This window comes from Sphaerodactylus townsendi, linkage group LG01 (assembly GCF_021028975.2).
Source record: "Sphaerodactylus townsendi isolate TG3544 linkage group LG01, MPM_Stown_v2.3, whole genome shotgun sequence".
NCBI lineage: Eukaryota > Metazoa > Chordata > Lepidosauria > Squamata > Sphaerodactylidae > Sphaerodactylus > Sphaerodactylus townsendi.
This window is the reverse complement of record NC_059425.1, coordinates 22,389,669-22,409,220: the sequence shown is the minus strand read 5'-3', so window position 1 is coordinate 22,409,220 and position 19,552 is coordinate 22,389,669. Positions and strand designations below refer to the sequence as shown.

Sequence of the window (19,552 nt, the reverse complement as noted above, 5' to 3'; positions counted from 1 at the left end):
TGGAGGGCCGCGAGTTTGACACCTGTGGGTTAAGGGATGGAATGTCCGGACGACTAACCCTCCACCAATCAGGACTAGTGAGTCGTGCTCGTCCACTGGTGAATGACGTTCCATCCGCCTCCTCTACCCACCTTACAGCAAGCCCCAGCAGCTCATCCCAGCAATGTAGCTTTCCTGCCTCCCCCACCCCACCCAGCATGCCCAGACTGGCAGAACAGCAGCCCCTTGGCACCCACAGAACCTTAGCCCAGGAGCTCTCCCACTTCCCCCTCCACCCCAGCTGGGTGTCCAGGCTGGCAGAACAACAACCTAGGCACTACCACACCTTTACACAATGAAACTTCCATAAGAACTGGAGCAGAAACACTTCTGAGGTTTGGAGAATGATTTCAGAAGAAGTCCTCAAAGAAGCCAGACTGGTGGGGTTTGGGGAGAGGATGTTGTGCATGTGCATATAACTTGCCAATATACACCACTTCAGACCACAGGTGGCCAGTTTCTGCTTTGAATGTCTTTGCATAGAAAGCTCCATGCAAGGAGAAAGCTAGCACAGCAAGGCAAAACAAATCTACCTCTTCACTAGCTAATTTGGTTTCCCATTTGCTGGATTTTTTAAACACAGGAGAAAATTTCAAAAGACCACACCAAAGTACACCCACAGCTCTGTTCATTTTACTGCCTTGTTCTTTTGTGTTTGTGTAGCCAGCATTACACCATGAAGTTGCTGGTCAGAAGTGTACTAAAGCGTCTGGCAAGTATTTACGTGAAAGTACTTACGCAAGTTGTTTGCAGGCAAAATCTTGTCACTCCACCACGATCTCCCTGCCAACCTTGATATGATGTGCTGGAGGCTCCTTGGCCATCATCCAGTCCTATTTTGGACCATTTTTGAGTTGGCTCTTGGGGGCCGATGTTGACATATCCTGGCTGCAGTGAAGCCAACTACTTGTCTCTTGGATCCATCCCCCTCTTGGCTGATGAAACACAGCTGGGTGAAGGTGTGAACATCCCTTGGAAGCTATTAATGTCCTTCAGGGGTTTTCCTGGGATCACTGAACGAGGAAGTAGAAACCTTTCCCCTGCTCAAGAAACCATTGCTGGATCCAATTGATCTAATTCTAGGCAACCTATTGCTCCATTTTAAATTTACCTTTTCTGAGTAAGGTAGTTGAAAGAGAAGCAGCTAAGAAGCTTCAGGCTAGTTAAGAAGCTTCAGTTAAGAAGCTTCAGGCTAGAAGCAGCTAAGAAGCTTCAGGCTAGGTAGTTGAAAGAGAAGCAGCTAAGAAACTTCAAATGAGAAGTCAGTCCTTGACTCATTCCAATCCAGAGACTGTGCTAACCACCCTCACAGATGACCTCTGATGCCAGTTGCACTGAGGTGTCAGTGCTGCAGCTCCTGCTCCATCTATCAGAAGCATTCCATATGGTCGATTACCATCTTTTGACCCACAGCCTCACCAACGTTGGTCTTCATGGGACAGTCTCTTTTCTCCATGGTCAGTGACAAGAGGGTGGCACTAGCGGAGAGGACCTCCTCCTGGCATCCTCAAATGCGTGGTTTATCCCAAGGAGTGATCCTCTCCCCAATGTTTTTAATATCGCTATGCACCCCCTGGTTCAGCTTGACTGGAGTTTTTGGCTGGAGTGCCACCAGTATGCAGATGACACCTAGCACTCCCTGTTGATGGACAGCTGGCTGCATGTCATCCCAGATGTACTGGCCAAATGATTGGGGGCTGTGGTACGTTGGCTTAAACAGAGTTGTCTAAAATTAAATCCACTGAAGACCGAGATTCTGTGGCTGGGCCCGATTGGATCTGGCAAACTTTTAATGAACTTGACAGAGTTCAATTAACACTTTCTGTACCAGGAGCCTAGAGGTGAACCTCGATGCCTCCCTTTCCTTGGAGGCCCAGGTCACTAATGTTGCTAGGTCCGTCTTTTTCCATCTCCACCAGACCCAGTAACTTTTGCCTTACCAGTCCTCCTCTGACCTAGCCCCAGTGATCCATGCAATGGCCACCTCTAGATTTTAGCTACACAGGACTACACTTGAAACAGCTTTGGAAACTACAATTGGTCCAGAATGCAGCTGTGCATTGCCAACTGCTTTGGATCAAGTCCAAGGCATTGGAGCCTCCTTTAAAGCCCTAAACAGTCTGGGACTCTTTAATCTATTCACTATACTCAAGGAGCTGTGCACTCTTCTTCTGACAATCTCCTGGTTCTCCCTGCCTCAAAGACCATCAGGCTACCCTCAAGCAGTTCCATGGCTTTTTCACTAGTGGTGTGGTCTGGTGGAACCCTCTGTCCAAGGAGAAATAGGCCCTAAAGGATCTTCCCAGTTTTGGAGGGCCTGTAAGTCAGGGATGTTTCACCAGGCCTACAGTAACAGGCTTACACCAGTGGCAATTTACAGTTAACATTCACTCTGTTACTTTGGGTAGGTACTGCGTATTGGACATTCGCAGAATATGGGCACAGTTTGGACCCTGCCCAATCCCATTCTCCGTTCAGAGAAGGCAACCCATTAAGTACACCCTTCCCCCCACAAGCAATTGCCTCAATTCATGTTCAAAAAAGGCTGGACGTCAACACAGCTCATTTTTATTGTTTAAAAACTTTACAGTGATTTTTGTTCCGAACATTTAAACAAGTGGATTAAAAGTTAGAGGGGAGGATCAAATACTGTTTGCAAATGATGTTGTTTCTCTTTTAAATCCACACAGTACTTCACAAAACAGTTAATCCTCGGACCAATTATAGATGAAAAAGTGCCTCCCTTTAATCAACAGGCAGATAAGGCTTCAATGGTTAGCTGGCCTGATAGCAAAAGGGAATTTATCGAAGCCACGCAAAGGAGATCCAATTCTACAAAGCCTTAAAACAGAACATTCCCCCCCTCCGCCCCCCCCTTTTAAACTCCCTCTCTGGAGGAAAAGATGTTTGATTAAAAGACTGTGGTAACAAAAATAATTCTCTGGCATTAGGAGTGACCGTCCCAGGGATACATTTTAGATGCTGGCAGTTTCACAAGGAAGAAACAGTGGGGAAGGGAAAAAGATTCAACCTCTAGCTAACTACAAAAGCCCCAACAGCATCCACTGAGGTTCTGAGCAAGAGCATTCACAAGAAGGCATCGCACCATTCCCTCAGGCAGCCGTAACAGTCTCTGGATTGCTTGGCGTTGGCACCACATGTATCTTTCAGCCACTCACGGAAGAGGTCTTCATCCTTTTTCAGCACCAGGAACTGCCCAAGCACCACATAAGCCTAGGTTCAGAAAGGATAAAATATGTAGAGTAAGCAGCGGGGATGGAGAGCCCCCGGGGGCTGTAAATCCACCTGCCAAGCTGGTCACTGCAAGATTTCTTTCTGTTCTAGTACATGTAAACCACCTGTACTGGCACCAACTGAGGCCAAACATGCAGGTTTCCTTCCCAGCTGCTCTTCTCCTGCATCAGCCAGGGCTCAGTGCATAAACTGCTTCTGTCAGCTTCTTCCAGCCCAATAGGGCAAGGAGCAGCAGTTTGTGTGCTGAACACAGGGAGGGGCCAGGGGTGTGTGTGCATGTTGAAGACACAATGGAGGCAAATTACGCCGGCTGCTTGGAAGCTAAAGAGAGCCATAGAGATAGATACATTGAGAAATACTAGAAGACGATTCACCGCAGGATCAGATGGAGCAGGGGATCTTCTGAGGTTTTGCACTTTGGAGTATGCCTCGAATAATCCATCTCTTCAAGCATGCTGAGATACTGTTGAACTTAACACTTTGATTCAAACCCTAGACTCCACCTCTGCAGGGCAGAGTCATTGCAAGAACAAATTGTGAGTGGAGAAAGCTGGTTCTTGACACGTGACTATGTCAAAAAACCCATCGAACAAATCTCCATTCTGTAACCACCGATATTTGTAAATCTCGACTCAGCGTTTGGCAACACTTATGCAACCAATTCCGTAGCTGTGTTTGCTTCAGTAGCATGGCTGGGGAAAATCACAGAGTGCACTCACTGAGAAGCCCAGGGCTCAAAGTCATACCCGAGAGCACCTGGGGCTATTGATTTACCTCAGCATTGTCTGTCATACCAGATTACTGGGAGTGTGTAGAGGGTGGAGAGATCTGCACAGCTAAAATGCAACAATATGCACCACATCACTGGCTGTCAGTTTTTATAAGTCAGCACAAGATTCCTCTGTGAAAGGGTTTGGCGTGAAAGATTTTCAGAAGGGATCTCAACATTCTTCATTCACAAGCACTTTGTGTGGTAAGAGAACGAGCTATAACATTTGCTTATCATGCCGCCTGTTTTTTCCACAGGCAGTATACAAGGAGGCATCCTATCCTGTCCCCCCATGGACTTAGCTTCAGGAAGGCTGCTGCATCTTGCCCCTTCCAATTATGCCCTAAACCAAGAGTCAAGAGGCTCTGGAAAAGCAAGCTGTAGAAAGTAGGCTGGCTTTCCTGACAGCTGACAGGCCTGGCAAAGGCTTTATGCCAGTCAATCGGCAGCCACCTCTCAAGAACAGCAGCAAATTACCGAATGGGTTAAACCACAATCTCCCAGCTAGGTTCATCCCCCATCCCGCTAACCTCCCATAACCAATGGCCCAGAAGATACCTTATCAAAGCCTTTGTCTTCCAGCTTCTTGCCAAGCACCTCTCCGATGCCAGCCAGAGTGCCGACAGACTTCTCACCCATAGGCTCCGCCACAAAGTCCCGGTGCTTCTGGCTGGTGGTCATTTTGGCTGCTGCTCAGCCTGCAGGCAAGAAGAAAACTAGGGATCAATCAGGTATCAGAAATAGAGCCGGACAGAACCTTAATAACCCACTACAGTCACACATCAGTCAATGACTATAGACCCAGTAGGCCAGCTGCTATTAAAAATCTCACAGCGGACATGATGCCTGTCCCAAGAAAGAAAAGATTAATAGGTGCACATGGAAGGAAGCTTTAGGCATCTACATTCCCCACCCTGGATTAAGCCAGGCAGCTATGATGCTGTCAGGTCTCCTTGAACTGGCAGTCTCCTCTGGATTGCAAGAGTCCTGCAGGTAACTGCACTCAAAATGCCTATCTATGACTCAGATGGGGTGTTTCAGAAAACAGAAGAATGTATGGCAGAGAGTATAGGCAGCCCTATTGCTGTTCTCAAATAAAAACTTTGCTCCTTAGGCAGGAATACATCTAGGTTGCTAAGGTATCACCAGCTAATTGTGTGCATTCAAGATCTCACGTGGTGGGTCCTTTAAATCCATTGCGCTAATGGTGGTGCCTTCCCCAGATGAAAAATCATTTTTTAAAAGCTGCACTGAGTTTTAAAGGGGATGATCAAAAGACATAACAGAACCATTTTAAAGAAAACAGATGAAGGGGTTTTCAAGCTGTAATTTTAACAATGCTCTTTAAGGACCCAGCTTCTGAAGAACTGGTCTCTGATCACACCCTAGCCCATTGTTAAGTGGCTGTGACTTCTCCAAACATCACGCCTCAAAGACAAAGGGGGTCTGTGTGCTACGGCTGGGCACTGATTCTGACGCATCAATGCTGCCGCCTCCAGATAAGGCAATGACTTTAAGGTGGCAACGGCTGGCATTGCTTACAGTACTGCTAAATAAGGCAACATGTAGTATTGGAGCAATTCAACAGGGCAACAGCACCCCCTGCTGATCAGTGACCACTGTAAAACAACATGTATCCAACATGTATGTATTCACAATCCTTTTGTTTTAGAAATTGCAAAGACACCAAGAGCATTTACATTCTTCTTCCTTCATCTGCAGACCTTGCATTACAGGTGCAGGTTTCTCTACGACGCGACGCATCGCGACGCACGCACGCATCGCGACGCCACACAATAATACACACACACAAAATCAGTGCTGGACACCAGATCCCAAGTCATCCTGTTTGGCCCAAAATCTTTATGCTTTAGCAGCCAGCCAGACACATTTATAGATAGGTTTATAAATTTGAAATGTCTATGAACATATTTCAGGTATGGCTATGCCCCAAAACAGCATGTAAGAAGCAGGGGGGTGGGAACTTCAATTTCAAGAATGAAGGGGTCATGTAGGTAAAGGATGTTACTGGCAAACGGCTCACCCTCTTCACAGTCCCACCTTCAAGTTAATTGTATACATGAATTCATAGTCTAACTCTCTGGCATATAAGTCACAAAAATAGTATTTTTTTAAAAATGACAACCAAAAAAGATAAAATGGCAATGTAGTAAAAAGCAGCAAAGAGGTGACAAAACTTTTTTAAAAGCACTGAAGGTTAATATCAAATTCTATCCTGTCTACTGCGCTCTGGATGAAGGGAAAATACCCAAAGAGGAATCAGTGATATGGAATGGTGTGTTTTTCAAAAGTTCACACTACAATGCTATATTCCCATTTCCTGCCGCATGTGCCAATGTTCAGTTGTTATGGCTGTTGTGTTGCAAATCAGTCCTATTTGATAGGCTAAACATGGAACAGTCCATTGCTTCTACATGATGCATTTGCCTTCTTTTGCTAATACCAGGCAATTAAACTGTTTAACTTTGAATCAAAGTTTTCTAGAAAATGTTCTAGTTCAAAAATTTTCAGATAGCCCAAATCACTGCATGGGGCAGTGTCAGGAATGGCACCTGCCTTTACTGGCATCAGTCATGGAGGTGCCATGGGCCGATGGTTTTCACACCTGCGATGGGGTAATGGATGCTTGAAAAGGTAGATAACTCGGGAGGGGGAAGGAGGAAGAAGCGATATCCAACAGGAGATTATCTGACTATCTTTGCCTCAGCCACTTTCAAAAACATTCCTGTTCACATTCTACTTTTACACATTCTAAGGGAAAATGAAGGGGGGCTTACAGTGAGCAAACTCAGGGGATAAATAAGGATGTAGAAGCCAGCTCATCAAAACTTGCTTCTTGCAGTTTAGAGTGCTTGTTGCCAACTCAATAAAGACTACTGATCCTGCATCTACAGTCCACTTATTGAACTTTGAGCCAAGACCTAACACAGGGATGCCTTCTACACTGCTCACCATTTTGCTGTTCAATTATGCATGGAACACCATGCAATTGTACACCAACCTGCCTCCAAACAGAGCAACCAGCTGCTACTGTAACTAATTCGGCTCTGAGCCTCCCAACAGAAATTTTTCACATTCCTCTGTCCAGCAACTGGCTGTTGTCACTCAACACATTTCCTCGCCGGCAAGCACTGACACACTATCCTGGCAACTCAAGAGCCTAGGCAACATACACTATTCTAATTGCTTTCCAGAACCTCACCTTGGGATGCCTCCTGACTAGAGGGATGCTTGGAGAGAAACATGGGCAGTCAGTCACGAAAGCATATACACACACTATGGGAGAAGAAATGGCAGAATTGAGCATACTTCTGCAATTTCCTTTATGCTGTATTATGCTCAATCCAAGTCTGTCTGCAAAGGCATCACAAAATCCTTTGAACTTACTTCATTTATACTCTGCTTTCCTCCTCAATGAAGATCCAAAGCAGCTTACCAATCATCTCCCCTCTATCCCAACAACCACCCTGTGAGGTAGTGTAGGTTGAGAGGGTGAAACTGGCCCAAGGTTACTAAGCATGCTTCCATAGCAGTTTAGGGATTCAAACCTAAGTGTTTCAGATTCTAGTCTGACATTCACTTCTATACTACTACTCTGGCTCTGGTTTTAGTGTGTAAGAGTCTATGCTACCCCACCCTTTGTTCAACCTTCCTACTTTTACTGGCATGGATCCCAAGGGCAAAGAGAATTTGCCACACCCATAATATTCCCATATGATTTGTACATATGAGGCTGCAAATGCCACATGCTCTAGGCCGGAGCCTGTTGAACAGGGGAGGATTTTATGAGAAAGAGAAGTGAACCAAACATAGACAGGTTAATGAAGCCCAGCACCTGAGAATTAGATGACAACACCTCATAATTCAGAATATTTTCCAATCCCCAGGGGAGAGATTCAATGCAGCTTGACATATTTCTGCTTTGGATCCTTCACCATATGCTTGTTATACCTGAACCCTGCTTTTGGGGTATTAAAAAGGAAATTGAAAAGCGCTGGTATTCATATTCAAGGCTGTGGATCTCCACCAATTTCCTCTCCTTGGACTTGAAAGTGCCTTGCTGGCAAAAGTACAGTACCAATACTAAGCACCAGTGAGAACCACTACAAAGAATACACCCTGCAATCAAGACAGAGCCAAAAGAGAACCATCCACTAAGGTGCAGGACCAGACCTAGGGTCCACTTAGAGCAGCACCCTAATTCTGAAAGATCTCTCATGGAAAGCCACAAAGGCCTCCAAACTGCCTTCTGATACACCCTCTTTCACCTGTGATCTTTTTACAGAACCCCATACAAATGAACATCCCCAAACAGATGAAGCCAACTAACAACAAGAAATTGGACAACTATAAAAGAACTATCTACGTAATGTTTCTTGTGGTGAGGACAACACACACTAGAAGCCAGCAACATACAGTTGGCGATTCTTAACATCAATGCCAAGCTCTTTGGAAAAGAAGCATCTTACAAGGCCTCCCAACATTGAGCAAAGGTTGTTGAACTGGTGTACATTCATTGAACAGGTGTAAAAAAAAGATCAATATCAGGCAGAGATTATGTGAACAAAACAGAGGCTGCTGGAGCCACAGCTGAGCCTGCTTGGAAAATCTGTAGGCGGTATGCTTACTTTGAAGAAAAAAATACACTTCAAGATTTGCCAGGCAGACACCACAATTGGCTGGGGCCTTTATGCAGTGTGCATACAATGCCTCAAGTGCCACATCTACAAGGATCTGCCCTGTTACTATTAGCAAGGATAGGATGGCCAGCAGGAGCTCAGAATCATTTGTTTGCTATGTGTGCTGTGTCTCCTCAACGTTATCCGTTTCAAGAAAGAGAAGGCCCCAAGTAGCGTTTTCATTTTTCCAGCAATTTCCACAATGTCAATTAAAAATACAAAATGATTTTTTTCCTATCCTTTTATTTAAAGAAACTTTTGCCCCGCCATTTCACCCATTACCAAGCAGCAACCAAGTCCACCCCTAAATAAATTAATTAAACGAAATAAAAAGGATTATTAGAAGCCAAGATGATAAGACTTTCTTTAAAAAATCACCTCGGAGAAACTTGGGTTCAAATCCCTGTCCAGCCACGAAACTTACTAACGAAGTGCCTCTCTGCCTAGACTGGGGTTGCTGGAAGTACTAGAAAGGGAAGAACTCTGAGCTCTCCTGGAGGAAGTGAAGGACAAAACTGCCATCAAACAGACACCACCCGCGCACCTGCAGCGTTACAAGAATTAGTTAGCAGCCATCTTTTTAAAAATACGGAAAGGAAATGCAGAAGCAAGTATCCTTTTAATAACAAATTTGGGTTTTATCGGCCTTCTTGTGGTTATCAATGAGAAAACGGGTAATATTGAAGCCATAAACCCGCCCCGCAAGGTAGGCCAGGACGTTCGCGAATGTGGGAGGCGAGGCTACCTGGCGGTATCACGATGACTAAGGCTCGGCTGGGACCGGTCAGAGCCGGCTGCGGAGCCCATTACGGCCCTTCACACTCGGCCTGCCCCGCCCCCTCTCCCGCCGCCCGGGAAGCAGGCTAGGCCACGTCACCTGCCCCCGCCGCCCACTTTTTTTTTTTGCTGGGCCCCCCCCCGCTGCTTCACCGCTCAGCCCGTCTTCCAACCGTCACTCCCGCCCAATCTACGCGGCACTTACTGCGCCTGCGCCCTCGCGCAGTCCCACTTCCGGACGCTTAGCCAATCACCTTCTTAGGGATAGATTGGCTCTTCTTTCCTGGAACGTCCAATAGAAGGGAGACTCTAGGCTTCCCGGAGGTTCTCTATGGTTGTGCGCGTCTGGACGCCTCTCTCCAGCGGGCTTTTAAGTTCTGTTAGAGACTATTCATTAGAGCTTTCGCAAATATTCCTCAGAAGAGATTTTCATATGCCTCCTTGAGTGTGGCGGGGTGGTGGTGTTGAAACTACTCTGTTTCTATCCTGAGTGTCCAACTCTGGCGCTTCAGATGTTCATGGTCCCATCCAGAGACTGTCCAGATCACACCACCTGAGTTTAGTGAAGTTTTGTTCAGGAGGGCCAAAGTTATGGACCCTCAAAAGGGTAGCCCCATCTTCTGTTAGTTCCCATTGGAAACAATGGGGGATGGGGCACCAAACTTTACCAGACTCAGGGTGGACACATCGACAGGGAGTCTCCCAGGATGATACCTGCTGTAAATGTTTGGTGCCACTTCAGCTTTAAAAGTGTTCCCTTTGTAGGCCATATCCAGATTTCTGCCAGGCCCCTGGCACCCTCCTCTTGCATGCCACCCTCCCTCCTTTTCCCCTTGCATGGCCCCTCCCTTGCTAGGGGTGAGTGGGCCATGTCCTGATGTCGAAGCCCCTCCCCTCCCTTTTGCATGCCACCCCTCCCCCTCACTCCCTTCCCCTTGAATGGGCACGCGCCTCCCTCCCTCCCTCCCTCCGGCGGCTAGGGGTGGGTGGGGCCATGTCCAGATGCTGGCCCCCTCCCTACCCTTGGTTCTCTGCTTCTCGTCCACTAGCGAACTTCCCCATAATCACCGCCCCTCCATCCCCCATAAGAGGCACCTTGTAAGGTAGGTGAGGCTGAGAGAATTGTGAGAGAACTGGGACTAACCATGGTTTAGAGTTGTCAGGCTGTGATCATTTTCCACTAGTTAAATTCCCCCACTTCTATGCTGCAGAGGCCTCCAGAAGTGGACCAATGACCACAGCTCTGTTCAGCCATCACAACAAACCAGAGTCAGAATTCCCTCTGTGACTCCACTCTGGCCAAGCCTCCTTCCAGTGTTGTCTTGCAGTTGCCACCAGTGTATACGTTATTATTAATAATAGCTAATAATACTAATATTTTCATTCGTAGCCTGCCGTTCTCACGAGGAGCATAGACGGTTATAAGAGACAAGAATTTTTCTAGAAGAGACTAGGAAATCGCTTTTCGGTGACTTCCTTATTGAAAACCTATTTGTCGCCCTCTGTGGTGGTCTTTTGCCACTATGTGAAAGCTTTTGGAGGTTTTTAAGCAGAGGCTGGATGAACATATGTCAGGAGTGCTTTGATTGTGTCTCTTCCTGCAATGCACAGGGGTTGGACTGGATGGTCTCCTTGTGGTCTCTTCCAACTCCTATGATTCTATGGTTCTCTATTAATGGAAATGAGAAAGGGCTAGACGATGTGCATAAGGCTCTTCCCCTTCTGCTGCTTTCAAATCAATGCTTTCTTCTTCAGTCTGAAATGTCCAGCCTTCTTGAGCAATGGATTCTCGGTTTCGGAAGACAAGGCAGGAGAATGCAGGAAAAGGGAAATCCTTCTGGCATCAGCCCTGTTACCTGGAACTGCAGGGCAGATCATGGGAAAAAATAGGGTGGAGAAATGGAGATTAGCAGTGCCAATGCCTGTCAGGAGCCCTGGCAATCAAAAATCAATGAAAGTGATGGAAACAAAACGGAGAGGAATTTCCCAGTGATGGTGACTCAAACCGTCTGTCTTCAGGAACTGAAACAGACTATTCGCAAGGCAGCAAGATTGCCGTAATTTTGGGGAAGGGACGGGTGGTTCATATGGCCTCGGCTGGGCTGGCTGTGGTGTTGGGCCCCTCCGGCTCTGGCGTTGCTCCCCGATCCCACAAAGTAGTTCCAGTGGATCGAGAAGGCCCTTTTGGCCAAAAAGTTATCATAACTTCTTATATATATTTTTCAGGTTCTCAACAGTGTTGACAGCCATCCTGGTTGTTTCTTGCTTTTTAAGTGATGCTACTGGAGATGTGCTAGCAGGGCCGTGTGTGGATGTTGTGTCAAAATCGATATCATTTTTTTTTATCCTCCACTTCTTTTCTTCCTCAATCCATCCCTCGATGATTTGATACCGAGCTTCGGAATTTTGCCGATCTTAATGAAATTATGATGTAAACTTTGTTCTGATGTCTCTCGAACATCTTATGTAAACGCCCTCCTGGAAAATCGGTTCGCACTTTTATACATTGTGGAAGTTTCTGCTCAACATATAGGCCCGATACATATTTGATCATTCTGCGGAAAGGCAGTGATATTTATGCGTGCCAAGTTAGTATGCCAAGATTTATCATGTAGAAATTCATACCTTCTGGCGAAAGCATCACTTCCCGAGCCAGGTACAACAACGCTGGTCGGTGGTACTAAAGTAGATTTTTGTACCAAATCAAGGAGAGAATGTGTTGCGGCGTTATCGATTAAGGATACAACAGTGATGATAGTTAACAGTGATTGGTCTCACCATTCTGAGACAACGATGAAACCGTACTACAGACGGGAGGTTGAACAAGCTAGCCTCGTGGGGTGCCACTCGGAACAATCTAGAACTGAACACACTTAAAACCAGGTGAGAAATGGTGGTAGATTCTCAGGAGAAACCACTCCCGATCCTACCTCCTCTCACAATACTAGACAACACAGTATCCAACAGTAGTAGACCTTTAAATTTCTAGGCTCCATCATATCCTCTTCATGACCTAAAATGGACACCTAATATCAAAAATGCTTCATTAAAAAAGCACAACAAAGAATGCCCTTTCTCGTACTTCAACTCAGGAAGCTCAAACTGCCCAAAGGAGCTGCTTGATACAGTTCCTACAGAGGAATCATTGGAGTCTGTTATCTGCACCTCTATAACTGTGTGTGGTTTGGTTCTTGCAACCCAACAAGATCGACACAGACTTCAGAGAATAATCAGAACTGCCAGAAAAAAAACAATTGCTGCTAACCTGCCTTCCATTGAGGACACCAGCCTGTATACCGTATCGGGTCAAAAAAAGGGCTGTGGAAAATATTTGCAGCCAATAATGACCTACGCATCCTGGACATAAACTGTTTCTTAACTCTTACCCTCTAAACGCGTTAAGCTACAGAGCACTGCACACACCAAGACAACTAGACATAAGAACAGTTTTTTTCCCCCTATGTCGCCATCACTCTGTTAAACAAATAATCCCTCGATAATGTCAAACTATTTATTATGGCGCATATTTATTATATAATTACTGCACTACTTTTTTTCATCATTCCTATTACCCATCTCCTCCCTAATTATGACTGGTATGGACTATAGCCTGTGCTGACATTTCATTTTATTTTATGATTTTACATTTTATGTTTTTATTACTATTGATTGTTTCCTGATTGCTTACTAGACCTATATGACAATCATTAAGTGCTGTACCTTATGATTCTTGACAAATGTATTTTCTTTTATGTACACTGAGAGCATATGCACCGGAGACAAATTCCTTGTGTGTCCAATCACACTTGGCCAATAAAGATTCTATTCTATTCTATTCTATCTTAAAGGATTACTTATTGAAAACATAACATATTGAAAAGAGAGAAACAAAGGCAGGATTCGAGATTTAAATGAAAATAAATGAAAACAGCGTATTGAATTAAGACAACTTTATAAGTTTTGTACCAAACTTAAAATTATATCATGATGTTAATGCTTTAATTTGGATAAGAGAATGGATGACATTGAAAAATGAATCGCTGGTAACATTAGAAGGATTTGGTATGCCAGATGAAACAATGGCAGGATTCAAGACTTAAATGAAAACAGCGTATTGGATTAAGACAAGAAGCTTGAGCTATTGTGTATGCTCAGTTCTGACAACAGAAAACTGAATGCTCACTTCCTGATGTTGCTTTATAATAAAGTGTTCTTAATGAACTGAGTCTTACTGAGTCTTTCATTTGGGGTGGGTTGTGCAGGATCCGATTGTTTCTGATGCACGCGGATGGGGGTGGGGAAGGGAGGTGGAAGTCAAACTGCAGCCGCAGCCCTGCCCCAATAGCTCTGGGCGGATCATCCTCCCTCCACTCTGGTCGAGTATTCTTCCGATGTTGTCTTGCAGTTACCACCACCATATACGTTATTATTAATAATACTAATATTTTCATTCATAATCCGCCTTTCTCATGAGGACCATAGATGGTTATAAGAGACAAGAATACAGACAATTTCCTGAAAGATCAGAAATCCTTCGCGGACTTCTTACTGAAAACAAAACATATACAAACAGAGAAACAACGGCAGGATTTGAGACTCAAATGAAAGCGAAAGCCGTGATTGAAAAAAAAAGCATATTACGAGGAGTTAGATTTCATGCTTGGATCCTTAGTGGAAGTCGCCCTCCCTCTCTTTGCATGCCACCCCCCTCACTCACTCCCTCCCTTTGCATGGTAATTCCTCCCTCCTCCTCTCCATCTAGGGTGGGTGGGTCATGTCCAGGCGCCAGCCCCTCCCTCCCCTCCCTTGCATGCCGCCCTATCCCTTCCTTCCCTCCCCTTCACTTGCATGCCACCCCTCCCTCCTTCCCCCTCCCTTGCATGCTGCCCTTCACTCACTGCCACCCTCCCCTTCACTTGCATGCCTCCCCTCCCTCCCCTTCACTTGCATGCCAACCCTCCCTCCTGGCCTTCCCCTCCCTCTCTCTTCACTAAGGTAGGTGGCTCATGTCCAGGCTCCCTCCCCTCCCCTTGCATGTCACCCTCTCCCTACCACCCCTCCCTCACTTCCCTTCACTTGTATGCCACCTCTCACTCACTCCCCTCCCTTGCATGCCACTCCTCATACCAGATTCTGAAAAGGCAGCAAATGGCCAGAAGGAAGTCAACTAAAGTCAGATCCTCCCCTGACCCATTCCCACGACAGTGACAGCAGCAGGTTTGTGTATGTGTTCTTTTTCTCTTCATTTAGTGTTGTTATGGGGGAGGGGGGGACTAGATTAGGATTTATTATTTATCTTTCTATGTATGTGTTATCTAGAAGTGTAAAATACATTTTAAAATTCTCATTAAAAATAAATATGATTTTGTTTGGGGAGATAACTTTCAGACAGTGCCCAGACGATTGGGCTTGCAGGCCTGCTCGGAAAGTTGACCCCCAATGGATACTGCTCGATCCAGGGACCCGGAGAGGTCCTCGTTACTCTGCTTTTCCCTCTAGGAGTTTTCAAGGCAGCTTGAGTCCGTGGAGTGAAGCTCGCAGCAAAAACCGAGCCGTTGGCTTGGCTGGCAGAGTCCTACTCGAGAGGAAAGATCCCGGCCGTGCAACAATGCGCCACTGCCCGCACACCGTCCCGGGACCCTGCCAACTGCGCTTCCTCCCAGAACTGTTGGCAATCACATGACATAGTTCTGGCACAGGCCGGCTTCCGCCCTCACTATGTCGTCATAAACAGGCGGCAGGGTAGTGGAGCCCGCCGAGCCTTTCGCGGTTGTTCATTGGCTCAGCAGCAAAGTAAGCCGCAGCGGAGAGGTCTTTCAGCGGGCGGTGAGCATCTTTCATGGTGTCCCCTGCGCCCCCCCCCCTCCCTTTATCATGATCCCATTTTCCTTCTGCACAGCTAGGATCTCCCAAGTGTCTCCATAGAGATCCTGTTGCATTCTTCCATGCAACCGATTTAGGGCCCCTGAAGCATTCCCTGGGTAACTCCCCCCTTTCCTATAATGGAGATAGGAGCCTCCCTTGCTAATTCCTTCCCGGGTGCGGTTGGATTTGCCCTCCCACTATGTGATTCCATTTTTTGCAAGATCCATTTCATATTTTAAATTGGCTTTGGGACTACTCATGTGCTAGGAAAGGGTGGGTGGATTTGGATTAATAGGCACTGGAGGAGGGTGTTCAATAACACTGCTGCAATTCAGCCTAAAGTGAGATACTCGGGGTGGTCAGATAGATCGTGAAGACTGTGTGGAAACTTCAGTTTTGGGTCATAGAGACCATAATACTACAGTCTTGTTCCATTTGTGCAGGCTTCCAGTTTCCTGTTGATATTAACCTGTAAAGCCATATGTGGATTGTGGCCAGCATATTTTGAGAACTATCTGCTCGCACCTTCAGGGGTGGGCGGTCTATTAAATTTATTATTATTATTATTATTATTATTATTATTATTATTATTATTATTATTATTATTATTATTATTATTATTATTATTATAATATAATGATGATGATAATAATGATAATGATGATCATAATAATGATAATAATAATAATAACAACAACAACAACAACAATAATAATAATACACATAACAGCACAGCACAAGTGTCTGGAATTCATCTCTGAATATCGAGTCCTTCCCAAGGACCCGAGTCCTTCCCAAGGATATTAGAGGTATTTGCGTAGAATATGATATTAGAGGTATTTTATGTAGAGAATATGATATTACATTAGAGGTATTTTAGCTTAGAATAATGTGCAGTTCCTAGAAGTAGTTGCTTTCTGCAGCATGTGGGACTGGATGTTCCTCTTATCCAAGTTTTTTTAGGCTTTCCAGGATGTTTTTTTTCAAGATTTCTTGGGATTCACTCCCTAGAGCAACTCCACTACTTCAGTGGGATTACTGTTGTTCTTTTTGCCACAATTGCACCAACTTCAATCTTGTGGTGGTCCTAGTATTTTGTGGTCTTTTCCAGCTCTTTGTCCTCTACCCTGCTGTCAACTGGCCCAGCAACATCTATGATCCAAACATGTTTTTTCTCTATCACTCTCTATCTCTATCATTATTCTCTATCATCATCATCATCATCATCATCATCATCATCATCATCATCATCATCATCATCATTATTATTGTTGTTGTTGTTGTTGTTGTTGTTATTTCTCTATCATTTCTCTATTATTATTATTAATAATAATAATAATAATATAATATAATAATATACTATAATATAAATGTAGCCAACCACAGCTGTCATTTTCCGAGGTCCTCCTTTGGGTACTCCCACCATCTGAGCCTTGAGAGGCAATGATCAAGGAAGGGTTTCTTGGTCATGGTGCCAATACTTTGGACCCATAGGTTAATTTGTCTCCCTCTATGGTGATCTTTTGCCAGTAGTATGTGAAAGCTTGGGGGGGGGGAGGGGATTGTTGTATGCATGTGTTCTTACCAACTATGTATATAAATATATATACTTTTAAATGCTGTTTTAAATTTCATAATGTTTGAAATGTTTTAATGTCCAGTGCTTTGGGGACCCTGAGTTATGAGGAAAATAGCTGTAGAAAAGTTCTAAATAAATAATTGTAATAAAGAATATGTCATACTAGCTACTAGTAGTAGTCTTGTTTCTATTCCGAGAAGAGGAGAAGCCTAGCCATGATTTTTGACTAAATGGAACCTCCATGTTCAGTGGGAGTATATAATCTGAATCTTAGACACTGTAGGAGGGCTATTGTCCTCATGTTCTGTTTGTGGATGTTTGCTTGGCCACAGTTAGGAACAGATATTGATCTTGTTGGACCTTAGGTCTGATTTGCTCTTGTATGTTCCTAATACATATACAGAGTAAGGCTGCAAGTGGTTGTGCATGTGTCAGTCTTCCACACCACTGTGGCCACCATGTCGGGAGTTGTGAGGAACGCTTCGCTTTCTGTGGAGATTCCACAGAATCGGGTTCGACTTTTAAGGTGAGAGGAGGCACTGGCGTTGGAGCTGACGGATGAGGTGGCCTGCCCCTGTTGGTCGTGAGGACGCTTGTTACCGCTTCATGGTGAAGCGTACACCGGGTGAGGGAGGAGCTCCATAAGAGCATCTTAAGGGAGGGCAGGGAATAGAGGAATCATTCCTGCACCTCCCCCTGAATGTCTGCTGCTGCTGACTAGCTCCTCATCCTGGGGTGTCCAAAAGAACATCCTTTTCCTAGAACGTAGCCTCAGTTCTGGGGACTATTGTTTTTTCAAGCATAAAAGACAAAATTAAACTTTTGATAATGCTAAACTAATCATTAGAGCAGAGATGTCCAACTTTGGCGCTTCAGATGTTCATGGACTACAATTCCCATCAGCCATTTCCATCAGGCTAATGGGAATTGTAGTCCATGAACCTCTGAAGTGTCAGAGTTGGACACCCCTGCATTAGAGTGTGAGGCTAGGAATTGGGAGAGTCAAAGATTGAACTCCCACTCTGCCACGGAAGCCTGCTGGGTGACTTCGGGCCAGTCTCAGACTCTCAGCTCAACCTACCTCACAAGGTTGTTGTGTGGATAAAATGGAGGAGCTGAGTATGATATAAGCTGCTTTGGGTCCCCATTGGGTAGAACAGCAGGGTATAAATGAAGTAAATACATAAATAAAATAATATGCTGAAAAACAAATACATGACCAAAAGCAAGGAATGAGATAAGCTAATGAAAATACCATTATTTTACTGACCTTCAGACGCACTTTATGATCTTTGAATTGCCACTTGAAGGTGGCTGCTGGTGGGCAGAAAAGGCCATTTGAGAATATAAGCAAACAGATGTTGGTCATGAAAATAGTAATAATTCTAAGCACTTCTGTCTCATTTTCCCAAGAGCATCATTTTCAAAGAATTGTCACTGTCCAGGTTGACTCCTGGAATGATTGAAGGTTCACTGGCTGGTCTGATCCAAGTGTCTGGAGAGATGCAGGACGAGGCAGAAAGATAAACAGGGCTGTTCCTGGTTACATACATTAAAAACTTCCAGGAGCGACTGTGCCTAGAAGACATCAGGAAGGCCATGCAGGTTCTGACCAAGGGCACTCCTGGTGGCAGGACATGGAATGCTGCATTCTGGGAAGGGCTATGAATACAGGTCTAGGATTGGGGGGAGCCCAAGGCTCCCCCCGCCACTCCTTAATAGCAGATTGGTTGCTTTGGAGCACAGAAGGCCAATCGTAGAGTTCCTGCTTGGAGTGCAGAATTTCCTCGACTGTGTTCTTAGCATCTCCAATTCAAAAGGATCCACAATAAGGGATCTGGGTAGAATCTAGGAAAGATCCAGGGTGAAACCCTGGAGATCTGCTGCCAGACAGAGTAGGCAGTGGTGGGCCAAATGACGAGTGACATCTTCATGTGATCGTGGCTCAGAGGTGGGGCACCTGTGCTGCATGCAGAAGGTAACAGGTTCTGTTCCTGCTATTGTTGAAGCAGCGGATTTACTCGGAGTAGACCACCTTGCAGGACGCAATGTAGACAAGAACTGACAGACACACAGTCACCAGTGCAGTTCTATTTATTGCTATCTACTGACAAAGTGCTTCGCCAGACCACAGGTGTTTTCAGGCACATATCACTCTGTTGTCTGTGCTATCTATATACAAATGTGGTCCTTCCAGTTTGAAGGATCTCAGATTTCCAGTCCTCAGAAATAGTGAGTGCCTGAGACTTTGGCACACTTGTTAGAATAGATGGTGCAGGATTAGAAGCACCCATAATGTGATGTGATTATAAGTCAGCGTCAGATATTCTATCTGAGAGAGCTGGTGAAGATTGTTGGTCATGATGATGAAGTGAAGGTGAGGACAAAGTTGGTCTGGTGAAATAAGATGAAGCGCATCTGTCAATGACTTAAACAGCTTCACTGATTATCACTTTGTTTCAAGGGACTACTTAGAGTCCTGTTTTTTTGCATTTAAAGAGCTGGAACTAGGATATTTGAACGACCAGCATTTCTCCACACAGAGCTCTTTCATTGTTTAAGATCAGA

General features: G+C 45.1%; 2 protein-coding genes across 3 annotated transcripts in view; one reads left to right on the top strand and one right to left on the bottom strand.

The window, feature by feature from the left end:
* Window positions 1-2,591: 2,591 nt before the first annotated feature.
* BANF1 (BAF nuclear assembly factor 1) lies at window positions 2,592-9,792 on the bottom strand. 2 transcript variants are annotated; one of them, XM_048501064.1, is made up of 3 exons: window positions 9,694-9,792; window positions 4,622-4,761; window positions 2,592-3,273 (listed from the first exon to the last, which is right to left on the bottom strand). In XM_048501064.1, the coding sequence occupies exons 2-3, from the start codon at window positions 4,742-4,744 to the stop codon at window positions 3,127-3,129; spliced, it is 270 nt and encodes an 89-aa protein (XP_048357021.1). In that variant the 5' UTR covers window positions 4,745-4,761; window positions 9,694-9,792; the 3' UTR covers window positions 2,592-3,126. The 2 variants fall into 2 exon arrangements, with proteins under 2 accessions (XP_048357021.1, XP_048356930.1); XM_048500973.1 differs by lacking the exon at window positions 9,694-9,792 and adding an exon at window positions 9,673-9,689.
* Window positions 6,658-19,552, top strand: part of TAF6L (TATA-box binding protein associated factor 6 like) — a 34,261-nt gene continuing 21,366 nt past the window's right edge. Inside the window, exons 1-2 of the mRNA XM_048504344.1 lie at window positions 6,658-6,699; window positions 8,370-8,465. Coding sequence (XP_048360301.1) covers window positions 6,658-6,699; window positions 8,370-8,465 — 138 coding nt within the window. The remainder of the gene's footprint in view (window positions 6,700-8,369; window positions 8,466-19,552) is intronic.